The 12,519-nt window shown below is 38.8% G+C and overlaps 1 protein-coding gene across 1 annotated transcript in view; it reads left to right on the top strand.

The window, feature by feature from the left end:
• The first annotated feature begins 1,133 nt into the window (after positions 1-1,133).
• LOC124264026 (receptor-type tyrosine-protein phosphatase T-like) overlaps positions 1,134-12,519 on the top strand; it is a 31,545-nt gene continuing 20,159 nt past the window's right edge. The window contains exons 1-5 of the mRNA XM_046698746.1: positions 1,134-1,405; positions 8,395-8,529; positions 9,471-9,677; positions 11,380-11,616; positions 11,979-12,113. Coding sequence (XP_046554702.1) covers positions 1,348-1,405; positions 8,395-8,529; positions 9,471-9,677; positions 11,380-11,616; positions 11,979-12,113 — 772 coding nt within the window. The 5' untranslated portion in view covers positions 1,134-1,347. The remainder of the gene's footprint in view (positions 1,406-8,394; positions 8,530-9,470; positions 9,678-11,379; positions 11,617-11,978; positions 12,114-12,519) is intronic.

Raw genomic sequence — 12,519 nt, 5'->3', positions numbered from 1 at the left:
GTGACATGACAAACATATTCATTATACTTCATGAGGTCAATCGGTGGAGAATTTGTTTTGTCTGATCAGAAAAGACAAATGTTCTATACATTATTTGCCCGTACTTATGTTCGTGATCTGTCACTGAAAACTGTTAAAAATATCCACTGAGAGGGTATTTCGGGATGCTTTCCTATTGACTTATGAATACGGAGTTTATATTTTCAGAACATTACATCATAAAATAATTTATAATGCTCTTTCTACTACTCGTTTCCCGTTGTCAAATATCTAAATATATACACTTGCATCTTATGTGTGCTTTCAAAAGTGGTCACACAAACATGTCATCCATAATTCAATGGACCGGACCATGGAGAAATGCTTAAATATATTGCTACATTTACATTATTAGGTGGTACTTTTTACATGAACCGGGATTAACACGTTCTTCCATGTCCACGTTCTTGTTATTTTCATATATCCTTTTACGTACGATGTACGCTGTATTCCGTGTTTCAATAGTTTGTATACTATATTTATTAGTGAAACGTAAAAATCTATGTAAGATGTACACACGTACACGTAAATGTATATAATTATTATGTATACATATATACACGTATGAACGTACATATAAAGACAGTTGTGAAGACCCGGTTTAGAGTCGATCGTCAGTAACCCGTGCTTGTCGTAAGACTAGAGGCGATTAAGGGGATCAGATGGTCAGGCTTGCGGACACATGTCATCATATCCCAATTGCATAGATCGATCTCATTCTGTTGATCACTGGATTGGTTGGAACAGACTCGATTATTTATAGACCGCCGTCATATTTAACTAAACTCACTCACTCATTTCTGAAAATGAAGTTGAAACACGTTGGAGGGACGGACATTCGCGTTGTTATTGTTATTATTCGTGTTATTTTGTTGGTTTCTCTCTATATGTCCCCCTGTACACTTCGCCTCGGTGTGATGCACATCTGCTTTCATATATTCCACACTCTACAAATTGTCTCACATTAATGCAGAACAACGTTCAACGTAAGCACAGCTCACCCTCGTCCCGAACAACCATAAGCAGGGTCCCACATTGTACGATACAAAAATAACAGCGACCGGGCTTGTGACAGGTTGAAGTGTAATATACCGCGTAAGGTCAAGAGGTTTATGGCGGTTTCCTATGGTCACCCGATGGTCCCTAATGCCTTTCTGTAGGGGTTGCTGTCTGTAATGTGTGTAGGGGTCAACACAGATATGATCCCGGAACTTGGCCGTGGTCGTATCACTGTTCATTCAGAGCTATATATGTAATCACGTGAAGATCGGAACAACAACAAGCTTCCTGGTGTACAGACTTTTCGTTATGGAGGGCGTCAGACTGGCTGTCCTGCTGTCTTTCTGTCTGCTGGACATTACATCTGGTAGGTGACCATATTATAACTAATTAAGAGGGTGGTTTGTACAAAATGTTTAGTGATAAGGAAGTATAACAATAATGGATGAACAACTTCTTAACTGCAGTGAGAGCGACATTTCGGTGTCGGTTTAACAACGTTATTAAGCAAGGCACAGAAGGTGTGTAGTAATAGCAAAGGATTTGAATTCTTCTGTCATGGGGTCAGTCATGCATATAAATAATACATTTACTCCGGTATAAAATTTGCCAAATGAGCCTGGTTTTGTGAGGAAGTTTGACGTGAACTATCTGAAAAAGTTGAAATTTAAAAACACAATCATTTTTTATGAATAACAAAGTTAAATATTTTGAAGCAACACTGTCGAAGCCGACTGTGCAGTGTATAAATGGAGTGATGTGTACGCTGTGTATATAATATGATAAGACCTATATGGTGGTCCATCAATACATCAATCGGTGCTGTCATAGCCTTCGGTGTATATACGAGGGGCTATCAATAGGTTTGAGCCCAAAATACTTCTGATATGGTTTAAACATATTTTTATTCCTAGAGAATCTGGTTTGGTAAACTAGCAGAACTCTGCTTATATCAATACCTCACCAGTACATATATCATTTAAACAAAATACACAAGAACTGGATACAAAAAACGACAAATTAAATCATATATGTGCGTTGTAGGTGCTTATAAACATTGAGCTTGCAGCTACACTTCATTAATTGATTGCATATAATTGTTAGTATAATTTGTTAAATCGTTTAGACTTATAGATGTATTGATGCAGGGACTCTGTTATGTTCTTATTGACGTTGTTGTTTGTCGGAGGTATTCCGTATAACACAGTTTGGAGATTGTGGCCATTTACATAGAAGTAGGTATTATTTCTAATAGCAGTGTATACCTTACATGTAAAAAGATATTATAATGAACAGTATCATCATTGTGGTATCCACAAGCGCATCCAGGGTTGTTAGAAATGTGTCTATTTACTGATAGTTCTGATATGTACATGATAAGAATAACTCTATGATATTGAAGAATGGTTTATATCAGTACAATCACTACTCGTACTGCTGTCAATCGCTCTTCAATGTGTTTCGCGGGTGGCCCTCGAGGTCCAAATCCTTTATGACTGCTCTGTACTTAAGCTTTTCCATTTCTGCCGTTTCAGTAAGGGTACATGTGATTAGATGTTTTTATCATGCATATATCAGACGTATTTAGGCTCAAAACTGTTTGATAGCCCCTCCAATGTACACCGAAGGCTATGACAGAACAGATTCTGCCGTTTCAATAGGGGTACATGTGATTAGTTGTCATGTGACCTGAAACTGGCGTCATGTGCATGTCACTATTACGTTTATATGTGAATGATATAGACCACTCTTCAATATCATGCACACATTTTTATCATGCACATATCAGAAGTATTTTAGGCTCAAACCTTTTGATAGCCCATCGTATGCTTCAATAGCTGGTATTGTTTATACGTGTTGTAAACATATGATGTATATACGATGTGACATCAGTCAGTGTGACCGCCTCCATTATCTAGAGGAAATCAGCGGAAGGTCAGTGACTCGATCACATGTTGCTTCCTGCCCAATGAGATTGTAGTTGTTGTTTCCTTGCTTGGTGCAAGGCATTATGGGACAAAGGAAGGACTGGTCGTCTCATTTGGAGTAGTCATGTTTCCGTGCGGTCTGTTATCTCAGACGGTTGACAGTATATAATAGGCATTAGGCCGTAGGAGTATAAAAACTATAACACACACGAGCGCACACATGTCTGTCCGTGCGTATGCGTATGCGTGTGCGTGTGCGTGTGCGTGTATCACTCTTCAGCTGTACATACTTGAAGAATTTTTCAACATATACTAGTATAAACAAGCAACTGCGATTGTTAGTGGCTGTATCCTCGTAGTGGGTTAAAGTATCGTATAATCATTGTCCTCCTGAGAGGATACATAAGTACCAAAACTTTCAAGTTAAATTTAAACTTACCAGATTTTTAAACGTAGTAGTTTTGTTATTTTAAACTTCGGCCAAACTTTTCCTACAATCGCCAGCGGCTGAAGGGATGGTGTAAATCCAACTAGGGTCAATGCAGGTAGCAAAGGTACTGTAAGTCCCCATGGTCTCTAGTATGGTGATCTACCTTCGGTTGTTGGCGACCTATAGCCTGTTTTTATATGGTATTGTCTTCGTAAATAAAATAGTTTAAGATTTCCATGCTACTTTCAGACACCATCCGTGATATTCTAGTTATTTTACAGCCCTTCGATGACATATTATTTAACAACTTATATTAAGTGTGCATGCAAAACCTTTCTCATCACTATATGGCTGAAAAATTCCCGAAGTGACGTAAAATTTTAACTCACTCACTCACTCATTCACCTCCTTCAATCACTCACTAATTCACTCACCCACCCACCCACCCACTCCACCCACTCACTCACTCACTCATCTCCTTCACTCACTCACCCACCCATCCATCCACCCACTCACTCACTCGCTCATTTGAGTCCATGGTTGTTTTCCAGTAATCTTTCATCCATCGTAGAAGTGGCAAAGAATTAATTTTGAATATGGAGAGTATTTTGTACTGTAATAATGCATCATGGTGAGCGATTTATACTTGACATTGGTAATATTTCAGCCATATCGTGACGAAAGAAAATATTTAAACGTCATCCTGTATTCGAAGGACAGTAACACAACTAGATTATCACATGTTAATTTAAAACTAGTTAGAGAGCATATATAAAATATTAAACGATGAATTACCAGTACAAAACAATAAGGGGCTAAGGATCGCTGAACACCAAAGGCCACTGCGTTCAATACTTCATCTTCCTGCATGGTTCCGTAAGGCATCCTAAACGTTAAACGTATTTCCTCTATGTATCATCAATAGCCTGCTATCATTATTATCACACCATAGTTTAAGTACGGGCTGGTGGAAAGGGCGACCCGTTCGACGAAGTTTCCGTCTCATTCGTCAACAAGGTTATGTTTGCGGGTTAGGATACCAGTTCGCATTGATCATGTTTCTCGGTGTGTCAGCATTCAACACCACACTGAAGCAAGCAGAACAGAACAGAACAGAATTTTATTCTCGTAAATCATACAGAATGATATAGAGAACATACAATCGTTTAAAATAAAATAACATATGAGTAGATATATTGATTTAGAAATGACTAAGAACAGTTTTAGCAAAAAGTGATAGTTTCAATAGGAGTGGGGTATAATCTGATTTCAAATAAGTGAGACTCGGCTGCAGTGACCTCAATGCTCACAAATATGAAAGATACATTTTAGAAAGTCCGATATGCTCATGTGGACTAGCAAATGAGGATAGTTTTTTAACTCGAAATTTTCTTTTTACTTGTCCAATTTTTTACTGTAACTCGAAATAACATGTACTTTTACCATAAAAGGATATACATTAGACTCAGTATTATTCGGAAATGTCCATGCAACTGCATCTGTAAATATGCAGATTCTTGAATCTGTTCATTTATATATCGTAAATCAGGCAGATTTGACGCCCTTTTCTTAAGATAATGATTGATTACTCTCAACCTATGATGTCGAAATACCTCTCTTCTTTTGGACTATGTACAGCGTATACATGACTAACAGCCAAACTATGTAATTATTATTTGTTTTTGTAAGGGAGAGGTGTTCATATAAGCTTACAGCTTGTTCAGCGATCATAAGTGAAATGGTGATGTAAATGTGAGTATCATGTTTCATGTATCATGGGTGAATGTTATATGCTGTGGTACAATAAATCTTAGAACAGGCTGTACTTCATCCCGTGTTAATCCACCCATTGTAAGCTATTTAACCACGAGTGACTGCTTCATACCTTGAAACAAAGGCAGGGGACACAGTGAGGACAGTCTGGCGTCATTTTAAATACAGTTCAAATAATGTGTGAAGTTTAAGAGAGTATTTAACATATTTACACACATCCCAATTAGATGTCATTATACATTGTTGTGCTTACCCCGGCTATCGATGTTGAATGTTCTAAACTATTTATGTTGTCTTAACTTTCATTTTATATATAGTGTTACATTCTACAGTGTGTATAGTATGCTGTGAAAGTACTGTATATGTTGTAACGGCGTACGTTGTGTCTGTAGTGTGAGGGCGTGTGTATCTTTTGACAGATGTGTGTACATGTTGTGTCAGTCTACAGCGTATGGTAGTTTTAAAATCCTTGTGGACAATGTATGTGTGAAGGTCGCCTACTGTATATAGATGTTGTGACTGAATATGGTGAATATGTGTTCTAATAGTCTACAATGTAAAAATATAGAGGATTCATTCCGAATGTTGAATAAGGAAATATTAACTGATAGTCAGTAGATCGGTATTCGGCGAGCCTGTTATCATTCTTTTATTACTGTTTCCCTTTAAAGAGTGAGTGAGTGAGCGAGCGAATGGATATAGTTTTACGCTGCGTTTAGCAATATTCCAGAAATATCACGGCAGGGACACTAGAAACGGACTTCACACAGTGTACCCATAAGAGGAATCGAACCTGGTCTTCTGCGTGACGAGCAAACGCTTTAACCACTGGGCTACCCCACCACCCCTCCCTTTCAAGAATAAATGTATTAAAATTATTTCAGAAATCCTACGTATATATCATCAATTGCCGTGTCACCTAAAATAAAAAAAACCCTCCTTTTTGGCACATTCGTTATTGAGAAAAGACATTATTGAAAAAATGTTTAACAGACTTTTGCAGATTAGCGGTTATGTCAATAATGCTAACAAGAACGAGTTTGTCTCATTTTCATGATATGTGCGGTGTAACTTCACTGATATTTAGCTTTCGATTCAAACAGCGCTCTCACTTGAAAAAGTCCCACTTCCGGTTATCTTATTTACATATCATTGCTGTATGATACATTTATATATGTTTTTATGTCAAACCTCTATCACGGCTAAGAGCTTCAGTTATATGATAAAAGATACGTTTTAGCAGTGTACGAATATTCTGTCGTTCCAGTGTGCATATGTTTGTATGACTGTGGTGTTTATATGCTTGCGGAGTCTTCAGTGTGCATATATCGTGACAGTTTGCTATATACTGTTTTACTGTGACAACAGTTTCGGTGTAGATTCTAACACCGTTATCAAGCAAATGATACACAACATTATTCACAAGGAGAATATATACATGAAGGATATTTGAGTTGATACAATTGAAAAAGATCTACACCGAAACATCGCATGTATTGCAACAAAGAAGTTGTCTATCCATAACAAGTGTTCCTCTTCATCATGCCAGCTTTTAAATGCAACTTAAAGAAATGATGAATAAGGTCGGTGTTTTTTTAAAATGTTTATTGCTATACCCAAGCTCCTCGTGGGGTTGAAGGCCAATGCGAATTATCAAGCGAATTAATTCGCGTGAACTCAACCAATCGCTCAGTTTTTTTCGTTCATTCCTTTGTTCAGGCACGTTTTATGCACAAAATACTTAGAATTAATCTATTCTTACAAACATGCACGAGGCGTAAATCGGTCATTATTTGTGCAACTGAATTTAGATCAAGTTGACTTCAAGTCCCAGTGGCGGTACATTTCACTTCAGGGTCAGGAAACACATCCCCATCGTATGTGTGTGTGTGTGCGTGTGTGTGTGCGCGCGTGTGTGTGTGTACATCAAGGCACAAAGTAAACACCAACTGTGCTCCCCTCCTTACTAAATATACTACCCATCAAAGTTTAGACTCACTTAAAGCACTCACTATATGTTATGCATATATGTGTGGTTACATCGAAGATGAATGTTTCCAATAACTTTGGAGAACCAACTGCAAACTTTATGCAGATGAATTGCACGAGGATCATGCATTAAATTGCTAAAAAGCATGTGCAAATATCGTGCATGTGAACAGCTGTGTTGTGGTGTAAAATTTTGTTAAAAATTCGCCAATTTTCACTCAGTTTCATCGTATTTTTAACCCATGACAATAATCTTTTCAACGTTACGAATTTGTTTTACAATACATCAGTTCATGTGTAAACAGTACCTTTAAACAGTATGGAAAATTTTGCAAAATCTAGTTTAGAACAGTTGACTTAAGTAAGTGGCTACATTTACACTAGTGAGTCTAAACTTTTGATGGGGAGTATAGTATGCTGATGCAAGTGAATTGTCATTCCTATTCGTATTGGCTTAATCAAAACTAGTGAATTTCGCAAAGACGTTTAACTTAAGTGTCAGGTATATCAATGATCTGTACTCGTATAGTCATGGCCAACTAGCCAGTTTCTGTCAGATGGGTTATGTGAAACCAGTTAAACCACCTCATCTTTTCATCTTTAGATTTACGCTTATTCAAATTGACAGGACATATAAACTAGACTGTATGACAAGAAGGATATTCAGCTACCCAATAAGAACCTTTCCATGGTGAGAAGCATTCCATACGCCGAAGTAGCGTGTGGCTACATTTCACAGCTTGTGAACGAACTGTTTTTACTGAGGTTTCAAACTGCGTCAGGGTTACAAGTTAGATCAGGGTTACAACATCGTAGTCATGGCCTCAGAAAAGTTTGAGGTATATGGGGGAACTTCACTTTTGACTATTTTGTAGCTTATGTTGACTTGCCAATGGTGTGATGTGAAAGGATACGCTGACGGTTTGTGAATACCATGTTGGCATCGCTATTTGATGGTGATTCATAAACCGACCATATACGACAATGTTCTGGTGGTACATACAACTACTAGTGTCACTGTCTATCATTGAGGTAATACGTTTTTCTTAGTTATGAACAAGTACCCTGGTACATGTAGCTGAAAATACCGATATCTCGTTTTGACATGTAATGTTTTCAGGAATTTGTCTTCAAGGAACATTCGACCACCAGTGTTTCTGACAAAGTTTCTGCCATATCCATTTCCGTTGATTTCTTGATATAATTGTCTTCTAACATATCATATTTCTGTTACAGCCCGCTGCCCGGCAGGGAAATACGGCAACAATTGTGCTTACACATGTAACTGTCATCACACAGTGTGTTATTCTACAGTTGGATGCCTACCGCAGACCTGCAACCCTGGATGGTCGGGAAGAACATGCCAGAAGAGTAAGGACGGTATATTTGTCCCGTCCAATGGGTATACTGACATGGCTGTGACTGTACATCAACAACATGAAGACCCGACATATGCTTCAGTTCATCTACCTAACATCAAAATGGAAATATATGTTAAATCACAGATCTGTGCAGTTTAGAATGTTAAATCACGTTTAATATTTCTAAGAAATGTAATAAGGAAACATATCGACGTACGTGAAAAACAGGATGGTGTTCGTTTGGTCGGTCGATCGAATATGGCTTTTCTTGGGACGGACTGGTTTGGTGATTAGAAATACATTACATTTATCTGCAATTCAGCTAACTAGGCGAGATCACTTTAAACAAACTGCTTATGTTGGCATAATATTAGTATCACTGAAAATTGTCTGTTTGTTGTTAAATCACACACAGCAATATTCTAACTATATGGCGGCGGTCTGTAGATAATCGAGTCTGGACCAGACAATCCAGTGATCAACGGCATGTCGTTAGTCGCCTCTTACGACAAGCATGGGTTGGTGAAGACCATTTCTAACCCGGATCTTCACGGGTTTACTGAAAATTGTCTGTGTTTTCCTGTTTTCGGTTGTTATTGAAAGTATACAAACTCGATTATGCATGCATCAAGGAAGCTAATAGCCAATATCTACGTTTAAAATAGATGAAAGATGACCTTCAGCGTGTTGGTTGACTTTCCTAAGTGTTGATGATGCGATCTGATGTGTTTCGGATCTCAGTAGATACCAAAACGAGCATCTACAGAGTAGGTCCTTCATTTTCAGAAAATGCAGGATCAAATTACAATGACAATGATCTGATGTGCTTCAGATCTCAGTGGATACCAACACGAGCATCTACAGAGTAGGTCCTTCATATTTAGACAATGGACGATCAAAATACAAATGCTGTTGTCACTCGTGAACTAATTCAGGTGTATCTTTTGACAGATAATGTTGCACTTGGCAAACCAGCTTCAGCTAGTAGCATCTACTTCCAACCAACCAATGCGGTGAACGGGGTGAAAACCGGATATAGCCAATCTACATGTATGCATACACATTTCAACGATGCTGCCATTAGGGCCGCCTGGTGGAGAGTGGATCTTGGACAGACAACGTCAATACATTACGTCAGCATATACTTCAGGAAAGATTGTGAGTACAACACACTGTGGTCTATATTTTCATTTCTAGTAAACACCTGTCATAATCGCTGATATTATTGAGAATGGTATGATACCGCGTTAATGTTGGCCGTTAGTTTATTATATAAACTGCACAATGCACTCTCTCTTCATTCACTCACTCACATTAATAACAAAAGAGCTCTAATGTGTCTGTCTGACATGTTATTAACAACCTATATAAGGTTTTAACTCAGTACATTTGATATTGCAGTTAACGTGGATTATGAACAATGGCAGATGCACTTTGAACAACTATGTCTGGCTATCTAAACACTTTTTGATAAATACTAGGAATATTTGTGAAGGGTTTGACAATGTGGATGAACATGACTCTTGTCGCTTCCTCAGTGTTTGTCAGATACACATCTGGCTCAGTGACAAATCCTATTGTGTAGCCCTTGCATTTGCAATAGCTGATGGAGCGGTAGGACAGTCTCGTGGTGAAAGCGTTTGCTCGTCATGTCGAAGACACGGGTTCGATTCCCTCATGGATACAATGTGTGAAGCTCATTTCATGTGTTCCCCGCCGTGGTATTGCTGGAATATTGCTAAAAGTGGCGTAAAACCAAACCCACTCAGGTATACTACAATAGCTGGTGGTGTGTTTTGGAAATATTTATAACTTGATCAAGTCACAATATGGCTGACTTATATTAAAGAAACTCATTCACTCTTCATTTGAAACATAATCATGTTGGCCAACCCACCATTTGATTTAATACCCGTCGAGCACATTACATTTGGCGACGGATGACAACACCGCTTCAGGCAGAAGAGGAGAATCATTTTAGACAAAATAATGAAAATTGGTTACGTTTCAAATAAGGTAGAGTGAGTGAATCTGAAAGTTAAGATTTGGAGTCACATCGGCAATATTTTAGCCATATTGTCACTATAACAAAATATACTTTAATAAATATATAGTTATTTCGTAAAATCTGTCAACAAAGGAGAGTAATACAACTAGGTTATCACAGATAGAAATTTAAAACTAGCTTGTAAGCATTAAAACATTTATTACAATACAAGGCAAAACAATATAAAAAAAACAACTGACTGACTGACTGAGGTTGGTTTTACGCCGCTTTTAGCAATATTCCAGCTACGTCACGGCAGGGGAACACCAGAAACGGGCTTCACACATTGTACCAATGTGGGGATTCGAACCCGGGTCTTCGGGTTGACGAGCCAACGCTTTAACCACTAGGCTACCCACCGCCCCATAAAAAAAAACACAACCCCCCACCAAAACAAAACCGGCTATAAGTCACCAACAACTAGGAACCATGGGGATAAGGTAGATTGAACGTTATATATTCCAGGAATAATACAGTTAAACATAACCTTGTTGACATTTCTATTTTATTGTAAATTGATTTGCACATAATAGTGAGTGAGTGAGCTAATATTTATCGTCACATCGGCAATATTTTAGCCATATGGTGACGAGAACAATTAATTATTGTATTACAGAACAATCAAATTAGAAATGAAAAGCCTGTTTCCGAAGAACAGTAAAACTACCAGAGTATCACAGATATCAAAGTAAAACTAGCATGTTATCATAAAAAGATATTTAAAGAGAACAATACAATATATATACAGGCTATGGATTACCAACAACTGAAGGTAGATCACCATACTAGGGACCATGGTTGCACATATTGCAGATAAGGTCCGGCGGAACGGTATCAAGATCTACATAGCTGGCACTGCCGCCTCTCCAACTGATGGAGTCAACTGCTATACCGTGACAGGGAACAGAGATGGAACAAACATACCTGATGTTTTGACTGCCACGTGTTCTGGTAGAGGGCGCTATCTAGTTCTGTACACCACCACTGTAAACAAAGAAATCTACAACATCATCGTACCTGTCCTGGATTTCTGTGAAGTGGAGATTAATGGTAGGACTGAAATGTTAAATTTTAATTTAAAGTCATTAGATTCTTCATGTAAACGGGCAGGTAAACAAAAAATTGAAACGAAACTGCCAAAAGCTTTCTCTGCATCATTGTTGTCAAATATGTTCGTTTGACGGTTTTGTTAAACACCCGGACACACACACACACACACACACACACACACACACACAGAGACAGAGAGAGAGAGAGAGAGAGAGAGACAGACAGACAGACAGACAGACACACACACACACACACACACACACACACACACCATATGGTTGCGGCAATGCGTGTATGCTTGAATACCTTTTACAATAGGCACTCGTGCCTTCAATAAGCTAATCACGCCATGCCTTTAACAGTATGTGGCCCTGGTACTTTCGGTGCTGACTGTGACAACTACTGCCACTGCGACGGCGATGTGTGTGACTACGTCAGCGGCGTCTGTCCAAGTGGAGTCTGTCTGCCAGGCTTTCAAACAGAAAGGTGTGACACAGGTGGGTAGTTTTGTTTATGTTACATATGTTATAGATGTCATGGGGCATGGTGAGCGAGCTGGCTAAGGCGCCAGACTAGTGATCCAGCGAGCTTGAGGTGTCCGGATCGAGCCCACCTGTGACTGGGTGTAAAAACCTTGGAGTCAGACTCTTTCATTCTTGTCGCAACCCCTAGTGTACAGTACACAAACCTATGCACTTAAAAGAACCCACGAATCCGTTGGTATATGACCAGATGGTGGTCACGTGAATACGTGCAAACACCCAGTTGCAGGTACAGCAACGTGCAGTGAACATGGACAAAGTACTGTGACTATGTGTGCCAGTCCACCAAGCTGTGGATGGGTACGTCGCAAGGATGGGAAAGCCGCAATAACTCGGTGCGCCTGCAACAGTTGTATGATCC

This window comes from Haliotis rubra, unplaced genomic scaffold (assembly GCF_003918875.1).
Source record: "Haliotis rubra isolate DU_JTF1 unplaced genomic scaffold, ASM391887v1 Scf903, whole genome shotgun sequence".
In the NCBI taxonomy this organism is placed as follows: domain Eukaryota; kingdom Metazoa; phylum Mollusca; class Gastropoda; order Lepetellida; family Haliotidae; genus Haliotis; species Haliotis rubra.
The sequence above is the reverse complement of the archived record's forward strand: the minus strand, read 5'-3'. Positions and strand labels throughout refer to the sequence as shown.